Raw genomic sequence first — 26,843 nt, 5'->3', positions numbered from 1 at the left:
CACGAAGGCTCACTAAAAGGCGAGATCCGTTTAGATCCCGCTGTGCATCGCGACCAAGAGTACCTGAAGATGAGGAAGAATTCCACACCAGATGGGAGTCGAGGGTTCCCATTTAATGACAGTTAATAAACGTCATAAATCGATGACATTAGAAAACTGTCATAAATGATAAAAATCCGAAACTTGCATTTTTGACACCATTTTGGCACATTTTGTTTATTTATCACAGTTTTTTTTCCCTCTTCTATATCAATTTGGATTACACCCTTGTGTCATAGAAGCACACATTTATTGTAGTGTAATTGAAAAACAAAGAATAGTTATTTTCCTTTGAATCAAATTAATCGATTCAAGCCCTCAAAGCATGTTGCTACACCATCTTAAGAGCTAAATTAGGGAAAATGAAGCTTGTGGAGAATCAAATCGGAAAAGAAGGGATCAAGGAAATAAGAATAATTATTAAAAACATATATCAATTTTCATCTCTGTGTTATATGTTTGATAATGTACTATAGCAAAAGTGAACTTCCATGATATAAGAATGTAGCTAAATTAAAGAAAGTGAAAAAAGTATCATAAATTTATTTTTTTTAAAAAGTACGTTTTTTTGTTTTTGAAAAATTAAGCATGGAAATCTTATATAATTTTAATAGATTAATTAATTAAAAAATAAATATTATTTAATATATTGATAAAAATTCATTAATTAAGAATCAATAATAATTTTAATTATAGATTTTAAAAAATAAGCAATTTATAATTAAAATTAACCAATTAACATATTTAAGGAACATCATATTAATTATAATCTTACTTGATCATGTTTGAAATTAATTAAATTCAACATTAGTAATTTTGAATTTAATTAAATAATATAAGAAAAAATATTTTAATTAACAATATATTAAATAAAAAGTGATAAATGTGATAAAAAAAATATATGATATATTAATAGAGAATACTAAAAAATGTTTTATAAATATGATATGTTGATAATGAATGAAGTAATATAAATTAATCACAACAAATAGTTAAGATTATAAATAATCAAGAAAAAATGTCAAACGGTTTATAGAAATGAAAGAAAAAAACAATGATAGGCATTGATAGACTTTTATCGGCATCTGTCAGTGATAGACCGGTAAACTTCTATTAATCTCTATCAACCTCTGTCAAAGAAAATTAAAATTTTTCTATTTTGTGTAGATAATTTCTCTTATTTTTCTATTTTTGAAAATCCCTCAATATTCAATAATGATTATATGTTTTAAAGGAATGATCAAACTAAAATTAGTCTCAATAAATAATTGATTGATTATTAAAAATAAAATAATAAATTATTATTATTGAAAAATTGAACTAAATTGAACTAATCTTAGTTTACTAATTCAATATATTTAAGATATTGTTAGCTAATTAATTAACAATTTATGTAAAAAATAATTGCATTCATTTGATAAATTTTTATAGTAAAAGTAAGTTAAGTAAATATTTTTATAGATTGTTGTTGATTTATTGAAATAAAGGTTCATATTGATTTTGTTAAATTAGTATTAATTAAGAGAAATTATTTTAAATAATAGAACTACTGAAAATATTTACAAATAATAGTAAAATATCATAGTCTATCTGCCTGCGATAGACCGTGATAAACTACGATTTGTGTCTATTGTGACATAGATAGATATAGATAGTAGTCTAATAGTGTCTATCATAAATAGACAGAAAAATTTAAATTATACATATAATAGTCTATCACGGTCTATTGCAAATAGATAGTGAAATTTTGCTATATTTATAGATATTTTAATTCATTTTCTTATATTTAAAAACAACCCATTAATTAATTAATTATATTCTAAATGAAATTATATATAAAATGAAAAAACAGATGAAGAAGGAAAAAGATAAAACTCATAGTTTTGAAAGAAAATAGAAAACATAAGAAATGAGAATGCCTGAAAATAGCTTATTCTCAAACAAATGATTGAAAACTGTGAAAAAAACAAACATGAGATTTAGATGTCTGTGTCAATTCTCATACAGAAAACTCTAATGAAAATTATTCTCAAACAAATGATTGAAAACTGTGAAACAAACATGGAATTACATACCCATTGAGAAGTGTGGGGCCGTTTGGATTGAGGTTTTCTCAATGTCAGGATGTCTGGGAATAAAATTCCTGGAATTAAGGATGACTGATGACTATGTTTGATTGTGTACGGAAAAATAATGTCTAGAAATCGTATATGTGAAAATTAAAAATTACTATGTTTGATTGTGCAAGAAATGTTATCAACTTTTCCTGGGTATAAGTAATACATTTGTTTTGTGTTGTATAGGAATATTATTAGATCACCCAAGTAAATGTTATTTTTGTTTAAATTGTGTGATCACTTTCAAAATCTTGTGCAATTATAAAGCATATAACTAATAAAAAAAAACTTGCCTTAATTGATTTTAAATAATTAATTTGTGCAATTTTATTTTTATTATGAAATTATTAAAAACAACGTTAAGGCACTATATTAGCATTTATATGGTGGTAGGAAGGGAAAAAAGAGGTGAAAACCCACGCTTCTCAATGGATATGTAATTCTTTCACTTGTGTGGCTAAAAAATGCCTAAGAAATCCATTTTCGAAGATAAATAAACAAAGTTCACCAACCAAACATAGACTTTGTCAGCCCATTCCCATTCCCATTCCCACCCTCTTTTCCCTCCAACCAAATAGCCCATAAGGGTTACTTTTCTTCATGTTAACTTTTTATATATTCCATATTTATATTCATATATATATGGCCCATATTTATATATTCCTATGTTTTAGGATGTTTGTTTCCTAATATATATATACCCCATATGCCATATGTTTGTCAAAACAATAAATCAATTAATTTTTCATTAGAAAATACAAATTATAAATCAAACATCAAACTATTATTCAATATTCAAGAATAATTAATCACACAACAAAATGTTTTCCATAACCATATCTACCATAGAGGTTGAAAGTTGGTCCATTGAAATGTGCACTATAATTTTTTTCGCTCTATTCTTCTGTCGATCCAAACTTGAGAGTATTGTACATACACAAGCTCGTACTAATAAAGGACTAACATCCTTACTTGAATCTGAAGGCGCAAGATACAAAAAGTGATTCTGAAATCAAAAGTTATCTTCCGAGCAAATTGTGAAAAAGAACTAGCAATTGCTCAAATCAAAGCAAATGACCTTTGCTTGCCTTGACAATGGCAAGCTACTTGAGCCAACAGAAAATAACCACATCAGAAACTGGATGGTTCTTTCAGTATCACGATTGGCTCCTATGAATAATCTGAATGTCCCTCCTTGTCATGTAATTGCAACAAAGGCTAGTGAATAACCAAAAGCCGCAGAAGCAAGCAGCCTGCGCCCTCTTTGTATTCTGTGCATACTATCGTATAACATGTGAATCGGAGTCCACAAGGCCGTGAGACAAATTATTAGACGAGTGAAGCTGAGTAAAACAAGGTTCAGTGCAGTTGAAAGGCAAGGAACATGTTATGACAGAAAACAAATTGACAAGTAAAGAAAGCGTAAACTCTAAAAAGTGACACGAAGATTTACATGATTCCTACGGTGTATTAGCTATGTTTACAGGTAAAGGAAGAAAGTAGTTTATTATTTGAGGGGAACATAAAAAAAAATAATGATAACATAAGCATGAATGGGATTAGAGAGTTTATATATGACACTCTCATGCTTGGTCATTCGTAGTGTAAGATAACAGAATTAAGGCATTCTAGTAGAACAGAATAAAGTAATCAGAATGTAAGAGAAGAGACTGGATGTAACGCCCCGGGCTCAAGATTTAAAATCCAAATTTGGCACCTGAAGGCCCCAACATTTCTCATTCCCTTGCATCCTCTGCAACTTAATAACATCATGCTTGTCTTGAATCCTTCCAAAAGTGAAGACTATCCCCAAAAACCAACATGGGTTCTTTCAACATGCTTTTTCCTCATTCACATACTCCGTAGGAAAATTTCAATGCTTGTCTTATAAATATTGTTATAAGTAGTAACTTTTTGTTCTTTTAAACCTTTCTAACTATACTTTCATATTCTCAAGATTTCTCACTCGGATGTAATCTCTGCGGATTCATATCCCTCTCATCAAGGCATAACATAACAGGCTCCCTTGCAATGTTCCGTATCTATTAAGTAACAGCTAAACTCAGACTAAATGTCGTAGTATGGGCCATGAAATGAGCTTAGTGGATTTTAATGCTGACAATAGTAGATTAATAGGAATTGGTGCACACTGCACACTGTTACCAGATAAAAAAAGCTCATAATCAATTAAAGGCTTAAAAATGATCAAGCAATTGAAAATTTGAACATGTGTGTTTTATTCCAGCTGTACCTGTACGGCTCATTGTGCTATAGTTCTCCTGAGAAACAATCAATGTGGAAAGCTTGAACAGAATCCAACTTCTGGTCTTTCAATGAGGTTATGGGCACAGATGATGAGTTCTTTGATGCACAAAATTGCTTGTACGGGCGAACGGCAGGAGGCAACAGTAAATCGGATTGTTTGTTTACTGATAGCAGCTGTCCACATTTACTGCAAGACCAGATTAACACGCCATTAAAGTGTCAAATCCATACAAAACCAAATGTAGAAGCACTGAAATCCCTAGACGCACCTACAAGCTTTTGAAAATAAATTTTGGTAGCTGCAGATCCAAAGCTACAAGAAAGTACCACAAATTAATTGAGAGTATTTTAAATGAAATGGAGAGAGAATATGTCAAGTCCACAAATTCAATGATTGAATGTTACCAATAGAGGATATAGAGCTGCTTTTGCTTGATTTCCAAGAAAATACTGCAGCACCGTGGCAGCATGCTCCTGCATCAAGATATAACGAAATTATCATCTCTCTCTGAGAGAGAGCAACCTCCATAAATGTGAATGAAAGTAGACATTATGAGCGAAGTGATAGGTACCGTAACATGTCTGAACAAATGATGATTTGAAAAACCCCTGGCATGTACATGGCTGCCTCTCTGTTGCAACACAAAAAGTTCTAAATAAACTGCAACAGTTACCAACTTAAGTGCTCAAGTAAGACAACGAAAATCAGTGCAATAAATCAGAACCAGGTGGAGGCTTGGAGCATAGATAATAATTTTAGAAAAATAATCTAAGAAAGTCTAATTGCATTTGTAATGAAAACCATGTCTGCTTGGTCTCAAATCCGATAAAATACAATGATGAACATTGATACAATGATATTCAATAATAGAAATAGAACTTAGTTAGGTCATTAAAAATTATGGCAGAGTGTTATTAGACTCACGCCAATTATTTCATAAATTAATTGGTTGCATATCTTTAGACCATGCAACTGGCAGGTAAAGTACCTCATATAAGGAGTAAAGAACTCCCATAGCATGGTCAGGGAATAACCCAATTCATTGAAAGAATTTTCTTGTCGTCCGTACAGCAGAATAACGAGTAAGGAAATTTGACAATGAATACTTATGCACAAAATAGAGTACCTCGTCAGGAGAAAAGAAAGCGACAGCATCTGGTTCAACAGAACCAACTGGATGCAGTGATACTACAGCTCTAAAAACCGAAGGAATGACCAACTCAATTACACCAGCTTTATCAACGGGAGTAGCACCAAGTGATCCAGGGCTCATCCTAGGACTATGATAGCTATGTTCTTTCAATACTCCTATTGAATTCTCATTTGCTTGAGAGGGAAGGGCTGAAGCTTGTTTTAACCAGTCCAATCGCTCATAAGTGAAAATCTTAAGCTCTGGCACTTCCTTTTCCATACATGTTAGAATCTCTGATAGTGATCTAGAATCATTAAGCTCATTTTGTTTGACATCTGTCACTCCATGAGAAAAACAAGGCTTCTTCAGAGCAGGCTCATTATTCGACCCATTTTCATCTTCAAGATGAGGGAAAAATCGTCTTTTTTGGTCCGTGAAGGCCTTTAAAGCTAACCTATTAACAAGTAAAGCATCAGTTAAAAACCTGAACTAATGGAAGTCAGATAATTACATGATTTTATCTATCGTATTAAAATTTCAGGGCAACTGAAAATGCCCTACTTAAGTAAAAGCAAAAACATTTTCAAGGCCAATTCATTAGTCAACTTCATCTCTCTGTATTAGAAAATATGTTCAATAATTAAAACCATCTGTAGGTGAAAAAAGCAATGTGACTATATAATCATCTCATTGGATCCAAGGGCCTTTAACATTTGGTTACAAGACAAAAATGAACATAAGAAATTAATAATATATGTCGTTTGACACAGGCCATAACCTAATGGTAGCCCACGAAATATCATTTCCACAATGCATCTATCCATCTAACAACTTAGGTTCTTCTTCTTCTTATTCGTTTATTCACTTATTTTTATTTTATAAAATACCAAACTTTTATTGAGAACCATGAAAGAAGATACAAGGGGCATACATAAAGACAGCCCACACAAGAACAGACCAAACCAAGCCTACAAAAAAAAGGTCTCAATCGAATAGAATAACACCTGACTGATGATTACAAAAGGCCTCATAGAGGCCATCACAAGTATTGAACAACTTAATATTTTCCCAGAGAACATCCCAAGACCGATCAAACCATCAAAAGATCCTCCTATTCTTTTCAAGCCAAACACACCCACAAGATTTTTACAAAAAAGAAAAGGAAACAACAGAAGCCTCAAAGGAGTCCAACAACTGACCCCAAATCAACTGCACAAACTGGTAACTCCATAACAAATGATCAACATCCTCCAAAGCTCCTCAGCACAAATGCACCACTAAGGACCAAAACAGGACGAAGAATACCTCAGAATGTGATCCCGAAGTGTTGACTTTGTTGAGCAAAACCTGCCCGGCAAAAAGTTCGTGCTTTTTGGCATTCCAACATTCCAAAGAGAGAAAAATGAAGGGGCTTTTGGGGAGGAAACGAGGCACATAAAGACTAGGAGAAAAAGGATTAGGGAGCCAAAACCGAGAATTACTTCTTCCCTGGCTAATCTGAATATCCCTAATTAACCCCAACACAGCTAAGCTATAACCTCCGATGCTTCCCTATATGTCAAAAGATGGAAACTCACATATATTTATACAAAATACTTGATCAATTATTTCGGAATTAATTAATATCATCAAGCGGAGCCTGGAAGCTCTGTTTCCTGTTACTTCTTTAAAAAGAAAAAAAGTGAATTTGGGAACTCTAACTTAGCCAGTCGAGTCTAAATTACCACGAAGCAATATGAAGAAATGTCAACTTCCAAATTCAAGTAGTTTTCCCGTATACATGGCCTAGAGCAGCTATTTTCCTGGATAGGTAAATGCAAAATGTCTAAACAAACCTGGTTCGGTCAACTGCAGATGCACCAGCCTGGCCAGCTAGTTGACGTTTCCAAGCATAAGCAACCACTGCACCATCAGGACACACTAAAGGCATATGTAGTCCCCAAGAATTACTTCTCGAAAGAAGAGATTCGCTGAGAACACCAGACTCTTCGAGCTGCTTTCCTAACAAAATTAAAAGTAAAACAATTAAAATCTTGCTAATATTAACCCCTTGTTTTCAATTGTATGATCTCATCCATAAAAATGAAATCCCTTCTTCAAATCGTAGATTTAACCCTATAAAAAAATTCTTAAAAAACTGATGCAAAATACCAACTGCACGAAGGTCAAGGAGGTGTTGGCGCATGGAAGCGTCTTCTTTCTGAAACAAGTGGAGGGGCTTCGTGCTTTGATGAGGCTGGGCAGTGACGCAGAGGGCTTCGAGAAGGCGATCAGCACCGAGCCTGATGTCAGCGATGAGACGAGCGGCGTGGCCGAGTCTGTCCATGGCGAGTGCGACCTGCTTCGGCGGCGCGTCGTCCGCAGAGGCGGGAGAGTGAGGAGGAGCAGTGTTAGGGCTCACCGTCGCAGTCTGGCCCTGCGCTGGCTGCTGAGTTTGTCGCATTTACCCTCCGCCGATGTTCACTGCTTCCAATTTCTTTCCCCAAAAGCCTCTTCGGAGGTGTGACCAAGACGACTGCTAATTAATTTCTTAATTTCCACCCTCCCTTTTCTTTTCTTAAAATAATAATTATTATATTTTTTAGATCAAATAATAACAATAATAATAATAATTTAACTTTTTATTTAAATTCATATTTCATTCCCGAAATTATTCAATGTTATGTCAATTCAATTGTGCTATATTCTTTTTGCCAGTGATTAAAAAATGTTTGAATCTCCTTTATATTGTATTTAAAAAATTAATTTTTCTTAAAACTATATATAAAACAAAAAGCATACATATGTAAGAATCCAACTCTTAGAATAACGTTCTTCGAAGAAAAAAAACTTTTAGGATGATGAAACTTATATATACGTAAATGTAAATTTATTAACTTTAGCTCTTCTTTTGAAAAAAAATAATTATGAACCTTAGCATGAATATCAAAATTATATATACATATATAAAATTTACACATCTTTAAATCAATTTTTTTTTTTTTTAATTTAGCTCAACTGATTGATAAATTTGTACTTTCCATCTTTAAATCCAATTTGTAATTTTTTAAAAAAACATACTTAAATTGAACTTAGAAAATGATAAAACCCAAAATATATATTATATATTTTCCAAATTTCTTTTCAAAACTTCACTATTTATGATATAAATTCTTTTTCTTAAGTTAATAATATTTTTTTCAAATTTAATTCAACTAATATAAATACGTGTTAATAATCTAGTTTGAATCTTTCATGTCCACTGAGTCATTCTACTCAAATCTATTTTTTAAGGAAAAAAAAATACTTAAATGCTAATTTAGAAGAGGGACAAACCCAAAATTTATATACATCTCCCAAATTTCTTTTCAACCAAAAACTTCACTATTTAGGATATAATTGTTGTCCCCTTTCATTTTGCATCTTCTCTCTCTCTATATATATAATTCCTTTCCTTTTATAGTCAAAACTCAATAGCAAGATATAAGTTATTATATAATTTAAATTTTGAAATATAAATTATATTAAAAAAATTGAGATTTGAATCTTATTTTGGTTCCTCAATTAATGTTTTATTTTAGTCTTTAAATTTTTAAAATATTTCTTTTAGTTACTTTGAATATTGTTTTATTTTCGTTTGAAACTTTTAAAAATGTTCGTTTTAATCTCTCAATTTTTATTTTGATCCCTGGCACATTAAGATTTCACTAACTCTTTAACAAGATGGATGACTTATTTTTTAAGGATCAAGTTACCAAATAAGTTAGCTACGTTAAAAATTCTAGAGCCTTAATTTTGAATAAGCTGGCAAAGTGAAAAAATTAAAAAACTATTTTTAGTTTAAAATTTTGGACATTCGTTATTTTGGCATGTTTGTTATTGATATTTTACTTTATTTTCATCTTGCTCAATACATCTCAAGTCTAGGCATAAAAAAATATAAACTCACCCACATTTCGGTTAAAGGTCAATATAATTTTTATGGTAAAACTAAAATAAATACTTTCTAAAAATCTAAAAATGAAAATGAATATTTGTTTAAAGTTTGAGGACTAAGATTAAAATAGGATTTAAATAAAAAAAAAAAAGTTTAAATAATTTTTCAAAAGAAAAGGGCGGGAGAACAAAATTTCAGCAATCCCCATGGCGGCAAAATCTGCCACAATCTAAGAACCACAAAGAAGACAACAAATGCAGAATGAACCTTCTTGTCCTGAACTTGCAATTGAAATCTTTCCAATCATGCAATCTAAAATCAGCACCTTCTTCAAACGCCCTTCTTCGATTTCATCACACAGGTCGCCGGAACCCTTGAATTCAAACGCTGACGACAGCGACTATGGAACATTAAAGATCTGGGAAAAGGCAGAGCACCAATATATCAACACCTATAAGCGCAGGTACCCCACATTCTTCTTCTTCTTCTTCTTCTTCTTCTTCTTCTTCCTCTTCCTCCCCAGAAATTGTAATTGGCTGTTATTGATGAAATCCTTTTCGTTTAATTCTAAGGAATGTGACAAGTCCACAATGCGTCGACTTGGAGACAAAAATTCCAATTCCAGACGATTCGTCTGCAAAATCAGAATTAGCGTCATCGACCAAAATTCTGGTCAAGAACAAGAAAAGAAGCTATGCTCAGTACCATTTACTTTTTGGTCAGTCTGATTTTTTGCTCCATTTTTGTTCCACCTGTGGAATCAAATATGCTCGTGGGGATGAAGACGATGAACAATCTCATAAAGCATTTCATAAGAAATACACTTGTGGAATCCAATTTAAGGTAACACCCAACGTTTTATTTTCTCCGGTTTCTTTCTGGGTATCTTTCTAATTGGATTTTTGCACCGTTGGTAGGGATGGACTCACGAAAGGGTTATCGATATTCCCTCTGTTGAAGGCGGCCGTATTCTGTTGGTGTTGGATTCTGACCCCTCTGCTCATAAGCACAAGGTCCAAACTCTGTTAAATTTGGACTGTTGAAGTGGAATACTTGGTGAAATTTAGTTATGTTGAGCTAACCTAACATTTTTCTTAATCTTAATCAATTCTGTTATATTGGAAGGTTGAAGAGGTGGTCAAGATGATGGAGAAAGAGCTGGGAAGTGGATGGATATTGCATAAGAATTATCAGGTGCTTAACTTAATGTGAACTGGGCAATTTCAGAGTTCTGGATCATGTTGATTCTTTTGCACACATCCATCTGAATATGTATAATTGGGCATCTAATTTATTATGCCATCAATTTCAGGATTGAGTCTGCTTTTTTATGTTCTCAATGTTTTCATTTTCTAGTTTTATTCCTAGATTTCCACTTTGCATATTCTGTAGTTCTTGACTATCATGTTTCTGCACTTACTTTTCTTATCCCAACTGCAGGTTTATCTGTTTGTTTCATCCCAGAGAATTGTAGGATGTCTAGTAGTAGAACCAATAACGAAAGCTTATAAAGTTGTCTCATGTTTTCTGGACGAAAGAACCGAAGTGTCTAAGATAAAGGATTCAAAACCAAATTCAACTACCTTGCAGTTTGGTAACATCACTTTCCAGAGAGAAGCCATTTTGAAGAAACCTACTAATAATCCTGAGGCATTGGAAATGAACATGAATGGTGCAATTTTATGTGAAGAAGAACCTGTTCCTGCTGTTTGTGGAATTCGAGCAATTTGGGTTACTCCTGCCAATAGAAGAAAGCATATTGCCAGCCGATTGCTAGATGCTGCAAGGTAAACAAGTATAAAGACGTTAACATCATTACCTTTTCCTAATTTTCTCTTACAGATGCTGAAACCCAGCAAACCACCTTATAAAATTGGAATAATTGCATTACATTGACAACAACATGCTACTTCTATTGAATTATTAGACATACTTTTCTTGGGAAGGGCAAACATCACTAGACATAACTAGATACTAATTGCTAGGAAGTTTCCCTTATTGACATCAATGAAAGGACAAGTACCAAGAGGTTTGTTCAGACACACTTCTAGAATGGGGCTGCAGGTTAAAACAACCCGAACCGTTGTATCGTCAAATCTCTTCACCGTGGGTTTATAAGCCCTTTGCTTATTATTAATAGATAAATGTCTTTGTTTTTCCGGGTACTTATTTTATGTAATCGGCTTATAAATTTTTATGTAGTTTTTGGTCAAACAGCACAACAATTGGGTTCTTCAACTTCCTTTTTTCTGCTCCAGGAAAAGCTTCTACAAGAGAGCTGCCCTCGAGTGCTCTCAATTGGCATTCTCTCAGCCAACTTCTTCTGGAATGGCATTGGCATCAAAATATGTAAGCTCCAAGTCTATATTGGTGTACAAAAGCAGCATTCTGATCTAAGGATATCGAAATCTTGGAGAGGGTTCATATTTAGCCTGGACAAAGAAGGTAAACCAAGCAGGGGGGACATAGTTCTCATGAATGATGGGAAAATTATATGGTTCATTCAAGAAATGAAGAAACAGACTTTTTCTGCTGTGGATTCTGCAGGTGGCAAAGCAGATGCCTCTGGTGGTGGTGTTTGAGGAGGTGCCACATGCTTTTACAGGAGGGAATTCATCACTTGAGACTGAAACAGCTCTGGGTTCATCATAATAAAGGTGAAAAGTAGCTTCACTCAACGTGCTTAAGTTTCTTTTTCTTGACAAAGCCAACAGAGAGTAGAAACAATTGTGTAAATGCATATTGCGATTAGTTTATGAAAATTCGAGGCACTAAGTTATTGTCTACTCTGTCCACTTTAGTCGATGTATGGTAGTCTTGTTTTACTAGTGACAATGAGATTAGAGTCGATAGAAATTATACAATGAATTGGAATTAGTATCAATGTCAAACTATATTCTATTCTTGCAATTAGAAATATGATTGGGACAGAATTATTATTAATGCAACACAAAGGAGACTAGAATTTTCCCTTAGAAGAATAATCATGAATAACACGTTTAATATTTGTTTATCGTTTTGTTTTTGTTTAAAAGTCATATGCTTTTTTTCTCTCTTCTCCAATGTTTTCCATAACTCTAAATAAATAAATATTTTAAATAAACTTACCAATTTGGAATATTATCAAATTATGAATTTTGATTCAAATTCTAATCTAAAATTTGGTCAAATTTAAATCAAAAGATAAATTAGATAAATTTTGAATTTGGGCATCGTCAAATTTTTATACCAAATCTAGTTTCATAAAATTTTTAAAATACTATTTCAAATCTAACATTAACCTAGAATTAAATTAAACATATTCCAAACATTATCTTAAATATCTAATCAAAATGTACCACAAATAATGTAGGAAAATTTGAAATCAAATTTTTTATTATTGAAAAAAATTCTAACTCAATAGTATAGAACACAAATTTCGAAACTCCATGTTAAACAACTCTCTAAGAAAACTTGGAGAGTAAAGTACAAAAGGATTAAAAAAATAAGCAATAAGATCCTCCAAACGTGGCCTTAAAGCAAAAAGGCAAAGGTTAAAAGTAGAAGAGCGTCAAAATCAAGCCCATGGAGATCATTTACAATCTCATATTTGGACACTCAAATCCTTTTACAGCTACACAAATTAGTTAAGGTTCTGATTCCAATATCTTGGCCTCAGATTTTAAATATGAACATTAATTCACCACTCTTCCAAATTCCAAAAGGATCAAACATATCTGCCTAGTTATCAAAACCTTTAAACGAAGGCATTCTTATTTGAACAATGAAAGTTAGATATGAGTATATAACATTTTCTATGAACCTGTGATTCATATGATATACAGTTGTATAATGATCGTGGTATGATCGATAAATAAAATTATCTTCTTCCCATAGCAGAATTTGAATACTTCAGCTAACCAATTGGGTTTCACTCTGCTTGAGAGAAATGTCATTATCCCCATTTCCATGTATGAACTTACCAAATTCCTTCATCACTTGTTCATAAACAGGTTTCCGGGATTTGTTAGCCTGTTCAAACGATTGTAATGATTTCAAAGAAATTGTTGCAGGGGAAAGAAGGAAGCTAAAAGTTGTTTACTCACTTGGTTCAGTAACCGTTCAATTGACATCCATGACCATTCCCCAAACTCTTGCCTTTCAGTTCCATTGCCCAGAAGATTTATCTCTTCGTCTTTTCCGGTTAACTTCATCAGAAACCTGTTCACGAGCTTTAGGGTCGATCAAATGAACACGGAAGTTTGAAGGGGAAATAACATAATCCATACACGTCGGTCAAGTTTTTGAAGCTGAAAAAAACAAACAGTTACCACATTCGCAAACAATTTGTTTTTTAAGGACAAACAATAAGATTATACCAAGAAAGCAAAAAACTGTAGGAACACTTTCCAAAAAAGGAGATTCCTTAACATCAAAAGGTTATAGGAGTCAGATTTTTAGGTGGCAATACCACTTATGGGTTTGGCCTTTGTATCTTACTCCCCAGTGTTTAATGTGTTTGATGCTGACTTCAGGCGAGAAATCGTACGAAAGCCAGTAGGGTAGCTATATTTAACCATGGATCGAATCAGTCCCGATTTAAATGAAGCTATTTCTGAAGCTCATCATACAATGTAAAGACGAGATATGGAGGCTGTAGAGTTATATATCTGGAAGCATCTCAAGATGCATACCTCTGCAATAATTTCTGCAGAAACTATTCCTGTTTCTTCGATGAGCTCTCTCTTGGCTGCAGTTTTGAGATCTTCGCCTTCATTTATACCACCCTGTATAATGGAAAATCATTATCAAGGAACAAAAATCTATGGATGATCCTCCACAAGCTTCAAGTTCCGCAAGCAGGCAATAAGAGAACTTTTATTGCCTTCTTATGACTTTGAAGTTATTGGATCAATCCACCATTTCAAGTCAATTATGAGTTTCCTAGTTAAATTTTACGTAAGCTAACTCATGTAGAAACTCCAATTGTAAACAAGATAAAAGACATAATTTCCAACACCTCTCAGTCTCATGATTGAAAAGAAGAGAATCACACAAAATTGTCAAAGAAACACCAGCCATTGAATATTATCATCAGGTAGCATAAACAGCTTTCTGAAAGCTAATACAATTCTCTAATGGAAAGAACCAGAACCCACAGCACCATAAGAGTAAATTCGAGAGAAATGAGTACAACTAATTAAAAATCCCCTTCTCATTTCAGAGGATCCTCGAATTTCTCTGTCGAGTACTAGAAAATCTAAAGAGTTCTTCAAAAAGGGGGCTCAACAAAGAATTTTCGGATATTCCCACAAGGAAATCAGAGATGGAACCTATAGATATATGCCCTAATTCGCACAGAATAAAGCGAGAGAAGTACTTAAAGAAAAGCAGAGAGACGGTACTTTCATGTTTCCCAATGAATAAAGCTCAAAATACGACGGAATAGAAACTACCTGAGGCATTTCCCAGATTTCAGGCCTGTTCAACCTCGAAGCTGCAAAAATCTGCAAAAGAGTAATTGGACAGAGATGAATAAATTATTATCAGAAGAAATCGAGATAACAGAGAAAGAAGAAGACGACGAATCGAAATTACTTTTCCAGAAGAATTAAAAAGACAAATCCCAACGCCTCTTCTGTAACCTTCTGGAGGAAACTCCATGGATGATGATGAAGAAGAAGACGAACACAGCAGAAGCTCCTTCCAATTAGGCGTTGACGAGAATTTAATTACATAACAGGGGTATTTTGGTCAAAACATACCCAAGCTGACCATTACGATGTCGTTTTATTTTTACTTGATTCCCAAGTCTCTTTCCTTCTATATAAAAACGTTTTGAAATTTCCTTCTAAGTTCTCCGTCTTGATTCCTTAGGTACCAAGGCCACAAATCTCATTCTTTATTCCGAAAATACCCTCACCGCTTTGTCGTTGCCATAAAAACCTAAAACCCACTCTGTAAAAGCAAAACCTCCCATAGCAGCATATAGCCTCCTTCAAGATTTCTCCGTAAAACCCTCCTTCATTCGTTCTTTATGAGAGCTTTTCCTTCTGTTCCCCAATTGAAGAACAATTCATTAATTTGCAGCGGCGATGGCGGAGACCGTCGAGGGCGTTTCATTCCCGATCGTTTTCCACGACGGTGAACGAGATTCCAACATCGGTTCCGTTATCGTTTCTTCTTCGATGGAGTTCAAGAATTTCCAGTCGATTTTGAGCAAGATGATTGGAATCTCATCGCATCAGTTCACGGTTTACCTCGCGGAGTATAAGATCGCTCTGGATTCCTCGACAAAGATTCGGCGGAGAATTCCAATCACCGGGAAAGTCAATTTCGGCGCAATCTCCGGCGAGAAGGACAGTTTCTTTCTTGTGGTTTTGAAACGGTCAAGACGTGAGAGGAGGCGAAAGGTCATCCACGACAACGAAGATGAATATTACTTCTCGTCGGCAACGAAGACGAAAACAAAGACGAATCAATCAAAGAAGAAGAATCCACCGGAGAATGTGATGTTGTTGAGACGAAACACTGGCATTGAAAACGAATTGCTCTCTGGCTTCATCTCGCCGGTGATGGATCGATACGAATACGAAGAGCGAATTCGGAAGCTGCAGTTGGAAAAGGAGAAGTACTTAACGAGCATACGGCTAGGCAATCTGACGATGGGCAGAGATGGCGGCCGGAACGGTACTGCGAGATCGGAAACGACAGCCTGCCGTGATTGCCTGAGTGCGAAAGAGACCGGGGTGGCGGCTGGATTTCACTGCTGCGCCAACGACGCCGTGACGGCAGGATTCCGGTCACACGCGGGTCCAATTGCCCGACCCATAAAAGAATCCGATTAAAGATCCGACCCGAATTTAGCTTATTTTGGTCTTCATGTTTTGTGCGCTGCGTGTGAATAACAGAGTAGGTAGGAGAAGAGGAGAGGGAATGGTGAGAGGAGAAATCCTGTGAAGTCGAGTACATCGTAAGAAGAGTGTACCAAAGTCTTCCATTGGCTATGATTTGATCATTTGGATACCTTCAGGAGAAAGGATCGCAGCCGTTGATCATAGCGAAGTAGGTGGGTCCACAATCCACCTATTTTTTTCTTTTAAAATTGTGAGACTATTTTGACCAAAAGGAGGAAAGAGTTTTCCTTTTTTTCTTTTTTCTTTTTTATTTTCTTTTTTGTGAAACGTAAGGGGAAAAAATTACGTTCTGTGCAGTTTCTACGACCTTGGACCGGAACAAGAGTACTTTTTTCAATATTGATATTATCATTAATATTAGTGTTATTTTTCAGTTAAATTTATCCTCTTTTCTGTGATATTAATTCTTGTTTTTGGTTGAAATTTATTGTTGAAAGAGACGTTTCTAATTCTTGATATTTCGTTTTATAGTCCATAAAAAATGACCATTCGCTCCTCCGTTCATGCATCTGTATTGTGTCATGTTGAGGGTTGGATTGGGATTTCCTTTAATAAAATATTGAATCGCTTTCAAGCTAACCTTAAAGATGGGAATTAAAAAATATGAGGATTTTATTATTGAAGCTAGTTATTTCGATTTTCAAAAGATTATTAGACAAGTTTCAAACAACCATCTTTTCTTGTCTTTTTCTTCCTCTGGTTGTTGTTGTGATTCTAGTATAGTAATAGTTGTCCTTGTTTCACATTTACTTGCAAGACAAACTCTTCAATACTAATTGATTGGAAGATTCTTGAGGTCGATCAAACATTTTTGTTCATTCTTGAGATGATCTTTGTCTTTTCTCTTTTTACACTTAGACTACCTGATTTTATGGATGGTGTCAAATGGGTCTTTAGCTTAATTCAATTCATAATATTTATATTTCTAATTTAATGAATTTCCTTGGGAAAAGGAAGAATGTTCCATTCAAAATTCAACCTAAAAGGGGATTTCAAACCATATTTTTAAAATTTTCCGTTTCACAAATATAATAATTAAAAGAGAAATTGTTGCCATTGGCATTGCCACTTTTTGGTAGCCTGCCAAGACCGGTCTTTCTTTGATTTTGACCAAAAGGAAGTCCAATGAGATAGCGTTGTATCCATCATTTTGTGGTTTAGAAAACCGTATTTATTGATAGAATTATATTTTTCCTGCAAATTACTTTCAAATTATTATTTAGATTAATTTATATCAAATATCCCTAGACTTTAGAGAGTATGTTCCAATAACGCTTAGACTTATCATTATCAAAAGAAAAGGGGGAAAAAGAAAAACAGCTTCAAATTTGAAATGTCTCATTTTTATGGTTGAAATTTGAATTTATTTGATAATGTGTAAAAAGGAAGCCTTATGTAATATCCAACAAGGTGCACCTTCATTTTTTGTGGCTCAATCTTAAGAACTCCTTTGGGAGTTTTCTTAGGATGCATGCGAGTGAGGACAAAGGGTAATTGACGTTACATAAGTGGAAGGTTCAATTCTCCATACTCACAATTATTGTACTGAAAGAATGGATAAGCATCATGTTGTTTTTCAATTTAAAATTCAACATCGAGATCCAACATAATTATCATAAATGATAAACATAGAGATCTCATAATTTAATTTCAATATAAATTATATAATATTCATAAGATAATATATCGAAACTCAATTATTTAGAAAATCCAACATAATTCGAAAATAATTTTGATAATTAATTTTTTTCAACTATCAAATGCTTGTACCAACCACGTTGGAACTAGTTTCTTACAGCTTTAAAAGTTGTCATCCGAATTTAATTGCAATTCTTATTCTCATTAGAGTTGAATAACATGTAAATACTAGAGTAGTTGAATTGAATATTCCCAAGTAGTTTTTTAACATTTTTTGTAACTTTTAAATTTGAATACAATCCATTGACAAAATCAACAAAAATAGACCACACACGAAATGATTGTCATGTAAATAAAATAGAAAAACATTTACAGAAATTAAAACTAGATATCTTTTGGTCATATTTGTATTTTTCCAATGAATGCCTTTTTTTTAAATAAATTTATCGATTTTTTTAATTTCATTTTTCATTATTGTTTTGTGTATAATTATTTTTTTATTTTTTTATTTTCGTTTTATATCATTAGTTTGGGTGTAATCATTATTTGAGTCATATTTTATTGTACTTCGTGTATTGTCTAAGGTGCCTAAGAATGATGGTTCATATGCTAATTCATTTTTAATTTTTATTAGGTAAAAATCTCTTTTTAATGATTCTTGTTTCTGCTTCTTCATCTCTCTCCTTTGGCGCAATAGAAAAGTGTGTGTTTTTTTCTCCTTTAGTCGATATTTTCATACATTTTTTTTTTTTATTTTCATTGTCTTCATGCATTATTTCTTCTACTCCCTTCGTATTCATCTTCGTTTTTTCATGTTTTTTATTTCATTTTTTTTCCATATCTTCATGCTTTCAATTTCATTTTCTTCATGCATTCTCTTCTTCTTCCCCTTGCCATTATTCATGCAGTTTTTCTTCTTTATTCTATTTGTTTCTCCATTATTTTTTCCTCCGTGAACTCTACGTATTTTTTATGCATTTCGTTTTTTGGTTTTTATTTCTTTTTTGCAGATTTAATAGTTTTTTTTTTTTTTTTTGCATGTTCTTCCTCGGTATGAAATTGGTTAATTTGAAAATTCAATGTTGGGTATACATTTTACTATTTGTATTTTTTATTATTTTTTATTGTACACTGAGGTATAATTGATTTTGTTGTTATATTTATTTGTGTATTGATATATATATAATTGTTCACACAAGGTTTCCGAAGAAACTTGTTTTGTGGAGTTGAACTTGTGTTGATGCAGATTTATAAAAATCTATAGTACTCGATCCTTTGATTCTCTCTTGGTTGAATGTGTATGTTTGATATATGGAAGTAGAGCGTGTGGATATTCTTGAGCGTGTGGATATTCTTGAAATTGGAGTCTTGGAAGAATACTTATATCACCAAAGGACTTCAATCTTCCAGTGTGGTCAGCTTCCGGAGTTAATGAGTCTTAGAGAATTCCCTTTAGGCTCTGAATGTAGAATTGCTAACTCCCACAAATGAGAAGAGCTCCTCTATTTATAAAGTTCTCTAGTGGGTTTCGTGGGCAAAATTAAGCCCATTTTTGGGCTTAACGTGACCAAAGTCCAAATTATAACATCAAATTGGGCTAAGTTATTTTACTCAATTCAACACTTGTGATGAAAACAAGTAGCGTCATCGGAATTTGGGATACATGTCAACTCCTAATTGGTCCCAAATTTGATGATTTGGAATTCGTCATTGATTTAGTAAATGACGTAACAATTTGTGGTTGGTCTAAAATTTCTCATTTAACAATAATATATGCGTTATTTTTTAAAAGTCAGTTCTAAAATATGATTTTTTTATGTACTACCTTTTATAGGAAATCTTACTATTCAAAATCTATATACTGAGTATATATTGAATCTGTTATTATAATTGTTTGCATAATGAGATGTATATGATATATGAGTTATTTAAATAATCATTTTGTATTTTTTATGTATTATGTACTACATTTTGTAGGTACTCTTATTGTTCCAATCTTGTATGTCGATCGTTTCAACGAGAGAGATAATTACATTAATTACAAAGTAGCTAAAATAGATTTTTATCATCAAATGTCGTTTGTTGAGTTTCAACAATTACTAGTTGATAAGATGAGTAGTGTAGGCAAGCATGGTAATATTGAGATTCCCATTATTCTAATATAATAGAGTAGTTATGATTCATAGTTTATAGTAATATCATAGAGGGATATACCTTTTTCGGTTTTTTACATAGGAAGTAGGATTTATCTATAATAAAGATACCTCGGATTTATCTATAATAAAGATACCTCTTTTTTACGAAATATGTTGTATATTGAAGCTGATTGCTTCATCTCCATAATTTGGCTATCGATTGCTGTAGGTTGTCGCTTTCATTTTTGTCGATAGTGGAGGTTCAAAATAAACCTCCTGTTGGTTGTCAATAGTCTCGGGCTTTCGGTTCAAGATGAACATCCGTTGGCCATCGATTCTCTGTTGGCCTATTGGTTGAACATTGGTAGTCAAATAAAAAAGAACAAAGAAGAATGGTGTCGAATGAAGAAAAATCCTCGTCTCTCGTATCAATTCAATATAAACCTTCGTTGGAATTCAATAATCGAGGTTAAAGATTAACCTCTTTCTACTGTTGATATTGCATTGGCCTTGTCGTTGATCGTTGGCCGCCAATTGAATGAAGAAGAAGAAAGAAGAAGCCCTCGTCTATCATCGATTGAAAAAGTCCTCGTTTATCGTCGATTGAAACTAAATGGACATGTAGGAGAAGTTTAATTGGAAATAGGAAATTTTTGGAAAAAAAATTAAATCATTAATGGGATGGTAAAGCAAGTGAACCTTTTTAATATTTATACATATGAGAGTGAAAAACGTTCTTTTGTAAAACATAATGTTGGAGATATTAATGTAATATGAGCCTCGAATGTTTTTTTTTTGTTTTTTTTAGAAGCCCCTTAAAACTATAACGGCAAAAATAATTTATGAGGTTTTAATTATAGAGACCAAAAAAAAGGGAAAAAGAAAGGTGATATAATATAAATGAAAGCAAAATAAATTCAGAAGTTTGTTCTTTGTTTCTTATCCGTTGGAAATGGTTTAGAAAAACAGAGGTTGAAGATGACAATGTCCGAACCTTCCGTCATTTTTCTAAGAAAAGCCTCAACAGATCTCCATATTCTAAGTCCTCCTCCATTTCCCCTCAAACTCCTCTCCTTCCTCGTTCTTCTCTCTCTCTCTCTCTCTCTCTCCAAATCCATTCACAGAGAGAGAGAAAACCAGAAACAGAGCATACCCCTCCAAATGGCTTCCTCATCGGACGATCATCAATCCCAATCCAAGGCCACCGACCCACCTCCCATGCCGCCTCCCTCTGCCGGAAACAACCCCCCTCCTGTCTACCCACCACCCACATTGGGCTACCCTCCTCCTCAAGGCCATTGCTACCCTCCGGCAATGGGTTACCCTCCAGCCCCACATCCAGGGTACCCACCGGCGCCGGGGAATTACCCTCCTTACAATCCCTATTACGCTCAGGCACCCCCAGCGGCGTATTACAACAACCACCAAAATTACAGGGCGGAGACGGTGAACACGGGATTCCTCCGGGGGATTGTGACGGCGTTGATTCTGTTTGTGGCTATAATGACTCTGTCCAGCATATTGACGTGGATCATCCTCCGCCCTGAAATCCCAGTGTTCAGAATGGATTCATTTTCCGTGGTGAATTTCAACATCTCGAAATCGAATTACTCCGGGAACTGGGACGGGAATATGACGGTACAAAATCCGAACCACAGACTGAACGTGAATGTGGAACGGGTACAGAGCTTCGTGGACTACAAAGACAATACGTTGGCAATGTCTTATGGGGACCCATTTTTTCTGGATGTGGAGAAGAGCATCCAAATGAGGGTGAAATTGACGTCGAGTAGTCCGGATGATCCCGGTAGTTGGGCGGAAACAGAGGATAAGCTGGGGCAGGAGAAGGCAACCGGAACGGTGAGTTTTAATTTGAGATTTATTGCTTGGACAACTTTCCGATATGGGTCTTGGTGGACCAGGCGGGTTGTTATAAGAGTGTTCTGCGAGGATTTGAAGCTCGTCTTTGCCGGACCCGCCGCCGGTAAGGTCGTTTACTCCCCCAACGTCAACCCCAAGATTTGTTCGGTTCTGCTCTAGAATTCCATCGGTAAAAATGTTTTCTTTTTTTCTAACAAACCCTTCTTCGCTTTCTAGTATTGTATATAATATAGCTTCTAATGCTTCCAATGTTTTTTTTACTTTTTCTTTTTCTCAATAATCAATTTCATTTATCTTTTTCTCAATAATTAATTTCCAACTTAAGTTTTTTTTTTCCCCATAAAGAGTTATCATTACAAATTAGCTACAGATTGGCAGTTAAAAAAACTTTTCCCTCTTCTTGGTCCCAAAACTTTAATGATAAACTAATCTCTAAATTTTAGCAACTAATAATTTAGGGTCATTTGTTTAACGAGTATCTTAGATTTTCGTAAAATGGGCATCTAGATTATTATATTTGTTTTGCGATACTATGAGATGCAGCGACATCAAAATTTCTGGGCATCCTAGGATGCTCGGACAAAGAACATCTGAAGAGTTTTAGATGTCCCTCTTGAAACATGTGTTTTCCAAATTTCTGAGTTGTGAGCATCATCATTTTACTTTTTTTATCATTCTTTTTTTTTTTTTTATTTTACATACATATTATTTTTCATGTACATTATATAATTAAAATAAATATTGTCAACGATGTATATCATATATTTTTAGTTATATCATAATTCTCATTATTTTTTAGCAGTATATTCAAATTTAAGTTTAAACTAATATTTTATTTTATAAAAAATCTTAAATTATGATATATTATTTAGTTGAGAAAAATAACACATAAAAAAAATATGTTGTATAAATTTTAAAAGAAATTCATATTAATAAAAACAAATATGTTATATAAGTTCAAATTATATCAAATAAATTACAAAGTAATAAATAGTTGTAAGAGCATTTTTGGAACTTCTGGTAAATTTAAGACATTCCTAAGTAAAATCCTACCAAACAAACCCAGTTATCAAAATATTCCCAGATATCCACAAAAGTATTCCTACAAAAAAAAATGGTAATCTAAAAATGTCGGACATCTATAATTTCTAATATATATAATTACGGGTATCTAAGATTTCGGTTATCTACATTCCCAAAAAATAAACGGCCTCTTAGTTTTTATATTTTAAAACTTATAGCAATTTAGTCTCTGCTATAGAAAAAAATCATCAAAATTACATATCAATTCATTACAACATAGTTTTTATAGTTTATAAATACATTTGCTTTTCTGTATATCAATATACATAAGTAAGAAAGTTGATTACATCATAATAATATTTTTTATGATATGGACTAAATCGTAACAAATTGTAAATTATAGAGATTAAATTGTTATTTTTATGAAAGTTAAAATTTTAACCTAAATTGAATGTGTAGTGTTGGCTATATATATTTGCATGAAATGATCTTTTCTATTTAGTTTTAAGTAGTTGATTAGATTAAAAATAAAGATGTATATAAAATGGATTCACTTGGAATCTAGGGTTATTGTGGGATGAAGAAAATTAAGAAAAACCATGATAGCTTAAATTAGGATGAAGATGAAGAAAAATCAAAACGTTTAAAATTCATATAAATTACTTTTTAACTCATTAACCCAATCCTCAAATCTATTTTCTATGTAACACATTTTATTTTTATTTTATCCAATGAACTTTAACCTATGCAGTTTTATCACATATTCACTTTCTGTTAGTAGTTTTCAAACTATAAAACTTATTTGTGATGATTTATTGAACTATAACATGAAATTCTAATTTATTTGTTGTAGCTTTTTTTTAGGACATAAAAAGACTAAATTTGTAATTTAACACTTTAAAAATTATGAAGAATAAGAAATGAGAATTAATGAAATGAAAAATAAGAAAGTTACAAATTTACAATATAAGTCTAAAAGTTTTTTCTTTTTTGATCAGGAAAGTAGGCATTGTCTGTGGCTTCGAAGGATAAGGGTTTAGCAGAAAGATTTGCATTCATATTTGGAGATGATGAAACATTGAACTTTAGAGATGTTTTCTTTTTTTATTTATTTTTAAAATTTTTTAGTGTCATATCTATTTGTCCTATTCAGATAATAATTTGATTATTTGTAGATAGAAAGAGAGATGAAAAATTGGAAACTTAAAACTTGTTTCTAAATGTGTTGTTGTTATTAGAGGAAAGAAGAGACCATCTAACTTTGTTTTGTTCAATTTTTTTCTTTTCTTTTTCTCTGTCTTTCAATCTACTTTAATATTTTTGGTTTTTTACTATAGGTTTGATTGCATTTTAATACTTTTAAAAGTCCAAGTTTATTTTGTATTTACAATATATCTTCAAATTAATATTCTTCTTCTTCTTGTTTGAACTTAACTTTTATCAACTTGATAAAATAATAACAATAATAATGTCAATTCAAGGAAGATACAATAATGCGAATATATTTCTAAATTTTTTATAAAAAAGACTACGAAATAAAATAAAAGACAAAAAAAAAAAAAAAAAGGTTAACCATAGACTAGAGTAATTTTAAATTTTATTGATATTATGGAGACTAAATTTGAGGACTTGAATTTATACGATTACACAATTGAAACATAATAATTTTTTTTAAAAAGAAAATGTCAAAATTAAACCATCAATCTCTGAGAATTTCAATACGCTACCATGGAAATAAACTCTCTAACAATGAAGTTTGATAATCTTTCATCGCTTGATGGGTAGGAGAATGAGCTGAGCCAGTGTGACAATGAAGAGTATGACAAAAAGAGTTTTTTCCAAGCATTTGTGATAGTTCCTTAGCTTCCTTATTGAAGAATTCAATCTCTGTAAGATCGTACGTAAGCTTATTATTAGAAGTTTAATCATTTCTTAACAATCGTATTCCACTTCGATCTTCAAAGAGGTTATGATGATCATAACTTCTAGGATCTTCATTTCACAAGATCTAGCAATATAGTGCGTTCCTACCCATTGAACATGAAGAAGATGATCACACGATATTCACCCAAATCCTTCTACTTGTCGTCGAGGGCTCTACGCATTGTAAGAATTCAACTTTTATGAGTTGGACATCAGAATATTAAAATAGAATAAGTTCAAAAAATGAATGGATTGAGATGATATTAATATTTGGTTTTAGTTTTTTATTTTTTAATAAATAAAAAAGAGATAAATTTAGATAGATAGGATAACACAACCCTATGCAAAAAAAAAAAAAAAAAAAAAAAAAAAAAACGTATTAGAGAAATATCATTTTTTTTTAATAGTTAGAGAAATATCAACTTAAATAACTCATAAGTTTGAAGTTTCATGAATTTTAATATTCTTTTATAAATAAAATTACAGTAAACACAATAAACAGTCAATTCAAGATCTCGTTTTCCAAATGTATAGGAATAACAAGAAGGCATATTGTGACATACATTTAATATACTTCTTTTGCACGGTACATAGTTCATCGTAATGCAAGTAGATCGAAATGAACGTAATTCAATTGACTTAAAATTTATCAACGAGATTCAACTATTCCCATATATTGTCAAAACATAATAATAATATGATGTTGGGTAAAAATTTAACTTTCAAAACTAGAGGGAACTAACTTTTTTGGTTGGAGAATCCCACATTAGAAAAATTGGTGTAGAAAGTCTCCTTTATGTGCACCAAACTTGTGTTTTGGGTTTGGGCCCCAAGGGGTACCCATGTTTTGGAGAGAGTGAGGAGATAGACCAATGTAGGTTCGATGGACGTCCCACACGTGCACCACCGCCCAGCGTCCGGTCGGTCGAAGCGAGGCACGCGTGTGTTGATTAATTTTAATAGCAATATTATTTTATTTCTTTTCTTTTATTATTATTATTTTTTTAACCTAAAAAAAGGAGGAAACGGTCCGTCCGCCATTTCGTCCGCCCATCCCATTCTGAGGCCAAGCACTTTTTTCACTCCCTACAGTTCAACGCTGAAGGCCTATAAAAGGCGAGGCCTTCAACAATTCATAACATAGAATTCATTTCTTCATTTTACCTTTCCTCCTTCATCTCAGCGTTCCGAGCAGTAAGTTTAGAAAGGGTGTATGTTCCGATCGGTAACGATGTATTTCTGATTGGGTTTCATTTGGCTGTTTTATCCTGGGACGACGTGACACTTTTCAGACCTGCTTGTACATTTAGGCAGAGTCGTGAAATTTCGTAAAGAGAGCGAGCTCCGCGACTGAGCCTATAACGAGTTTCTGTTTTGCAGGTTTTGCCCTTCGCTTGACCGTCGTGCCTTGATGGTTTACTGTTTGTCGTTCTGAAGGTCCTGCCGTTTCCAACAATTTTAAGATGTCGTGACACATCATCAATGGCCCTCAGTAGCAACAATGACGTTATGATATCTGACTTCAACCGTCCATTCCAGTTCGAAGGAGCGAACTTCAAGCGGTGGAAGCAAAAGATGTTCTTCCTCACCGTAAAAAAAGTTGTTGAAGCACGTACCAGCACTAAGCCGATCGTCCCTTTAGAAGAACCAACTGAACAATAGATAAAAGAAGCTGCTGACTAGGAAGAAGACTTTCGATGTAACAATTTCATTTTAAATGGTTTGACTGATGATCTATATGACAACTACAGTACAATGAAGACAGCGAAGGAGGTCTGGGTGTTAGGTTGATGCCCTAAAGTCTCGTGTCCTGTAGTTTGTAAACAGTATGTACGAACGCTTGTGTTGTTAATATATGATATTTACTTCACATCTTA

The 26,843-nt window shown here is 33.1% G+C and overlaps 5 protein-coding genes across 10 annotated transcripts; 3 read left to right on the top strand and 2 right to left on the bottom strand.

Annotated features, from left to right (window-relative positions):
- Positions 1-2,918: 2,918 nt before the first annotated feature.
- Positions 2,919-8,108, bottom strand: LOC120091149 (mediator of RNA polymerase II transcription subunit). 4 transcript variants are annotated; one of them, XM_039049021.2, is made up of 8 exons: positions 7,706-8,108; positions 7,390-7,555; positions 5,549-6,008; positions 4,994-5,053; positions 4,827-4,895; positions 4,691-4,734; positions 4,408-4,608; positions 2,919-3,499 (listed from the first exon to the last, which is right to left on the bottom strand). In XM_039049021.2, the coding sequence occupies exons 1-7, from the start codon at positions 7,995-7,997 to the stop codon at positions 4,425-4,427; spliced, it is 1,275 nt and encodes a 424-aa protein (XP_038904949.1). In that variant the 5' UTR covers positions 7,998-8,108; the 3' UTR covers positions 2,919-3,499; positions 4,408-4,424. The 4 variants fall into 4 exon arrangements, with proteins under 4 accessions (XP_038904949.1, XP_038904951.1, XP_038904952.1 ...); XM_039049023.2 differs by having other exon boundaries at positions 2,919-3,436; XM_039049024.2 differs by having other exon boundaries at positions 2,919-3,427.
- A 1,546-nt stretch (positions 8,109-9,654) lies between these two features.
- Positions 9,655-12,387, top strand: CTF7 (protein). 3 transcript variants are annotated; one of them, XM_039048910.2, is made up of 7 exons: positions 9,655-9,933; positions 10,043-10,313; positions 10,388-10,483; positions 10,596-10,664; positions 10,911-11,257; positions 11,729-11,915; positions 12,018-12,387. In XM_039048910.2, exons 1-6 carry the CDS (start codon positions 9,725-9,727, stop codon positions 11,865-11,867), a joined length of 1,131 nt encoding a protein of 376 aa, XP_038904838.1. In that variant the 5' UTR covers positions 9,655-9,724; the 3' UTR covers positions 11,868-11,915; positions 12,018-12,387. The 3 variants fall into 3 exon arrangements, with proteins under 3 accessions (XP_038904838.1, XP_038904839.1, XP_090163287.1); XM_039048911.2 differs by having other exon boundaries at positions 11,993-12,387; XM_090307161.1 differs by having other exon boundaries at positions 9,735-9,933; positions 11,061-11,257.
- An 807-nt stretch (positions 12,388-13,194) lies between these two features.
- Positions 13,195-15,140, bottom strand: LOC120091082 (nudix hydrolase 26, chloroplastic-like). Its single transcript, XM_039048913.2, has 6 exons — positions 15,048-15,140; positions 14,906-14,956; positions 14,144-14,236; positions 13,921-14,015; positions 13,556-13,670; positions 13,195-13,481 (listed from the first exon to the last, which is right to left on the bottom strand). The coding sequence occupies exons 1-6, from the start codon at positions 15,111-15,113 to the stop codon at positions 13,362-13,364; spliced, it is 540 nt and encodes a 179-aa protein (XP_038904841.1). The 5' UTR covers positions 15,114-15,140; the 3' UTR covers positions 13,195-13,361.
- Positions 15,141-15,544: 404 nt separating this feature from the next.
- Positions 15,545-16,745, top strand: LOC150032874 (uncharacterized). Its single transcript, XM_090307162.1, has one exon. It carries the CDS (start codon positions 15,545-15,547, stop codon positions 16,295-16,297), a length of 753 nt encoding a protein of 250 aa, XP_090163288.1. The 3' UTR covers positions 16,298-16,745.
- A 4,302-nt stretch (positions 16,746-21,047) lies between these two features.
- On the top strand, positions 21,048-24,302 carry LOC120091828 (hydroxyproline-rich glycoprotein family protein). Its single transcript, XM_039049970.2, has 2 exons — positions 21,048-22,189; positions 24,042-24,302. The coding sequence occupies exon 1, from the start codon at positions 21,118-21,120 to the stop codon at positions 22,177-22,179; it is 1,062 nt and encodes a 353-aa protein (XP_038905898.1). The 5' UTR covers positions 21,048-21,117; the 3' UTR covers positions 22,180-22,189; positions 24,042-24,302.
- The last annotated feature ends 2,541 nt before the right edge of the window (positions 24,303-26,843 follow it).

Source organism: Benincasa hispida, chromosome 11 (genome assembly GCF_027475165.1).
Source record: "Benincasa hispida cultivar pf3 chromosome 11, pf3_genome.v1.1, whole genome shotgun sequence".
Classification (NCBI taxonomy): Eukaryota; Viridiplantae; Streptophyta; class Magnoliopsida; order Cucurbitales; family Cucurbitaceae; genus Benincasa; species Benincasa hispida.
This window is presented reverse-complemented; position numbering and strand designations above follow the sequence as displayed.

Coding starts and splice junctions, on each gene's coding strand:
- LOC120091149 (XM_039049021.2), bottom strand. CDS start 7,997: ATGCGACAAACTCAGCAGCCAGCGCAGGGCCAGACTGCGACGGTGAGC. Junction 7,556..7,705: donor CCTTGACCTTCGTGCAGTTG/GTATTTTGCATC, acceptor TAATTTTGTTAG/GAAAGCAGCTCGAAGAGTCT. Junction 5,054..5,548: donor CTTTCTTTTCTCCTGACGAG/GTACTCTATTTT, acceptor GTGTTGCAACAG/AGAGGCAGCCATGTACATGC.
- CTF7 (XM_039048910.2), top strand. CDS start 9,725: ATGCAGAATGAACCTTCTTGTCCTGAACTTGCAATTGAAATCTTTCCA. Junction 9,934..10,042: donor ATCAACACCTATAAGCGCAG/GTACCCCACATT, acceptor TTTAATTCTAAG/GAATGTGACAAGTCCACAAT. Junction 10,314..10,387: donor CTTGTGGAATCCAATTTAAG/GTAACACCCAAC, acceptor CACCGTTGGTAG/GGATGGACTCACGAAAGGGT.
- LOC120091082 (XM_039048913.2), bottom strand. CDS start 15,113: ATGGAGTTTCCTCCAGAAGGTTACAGAAGAGGCGTTGGGATTTGTCTT. Junction 14,957..15,047: donor TTTTTAATTCTTCTGGAAAA/GTAATTTCGATT, acceptor ACTCTTTTGCAG/ATTTTTGCAGCTTCGAGGTT. Junction 14,237..14,905: donor AAATCTGGGAAATGCCTCAG/GTAGTTTCTATT, acceptor TCCATTATACAG/GGTGGTATAAATGAAGGCGA.
- LOC150032874 (XM_090307162.1), top strand. CDS start 15,545: ATGGCGGAGACCGTCGAGGGCGTTTCATTCCCGATCGTTTTCCACGAC.
- LOC120091828 (XM_039049970.2), top strand. CDS start 21,118: ATGACAATGTCCGAACCTTCCGTCATTTTTCTAAGAAAAGCCTCAACA.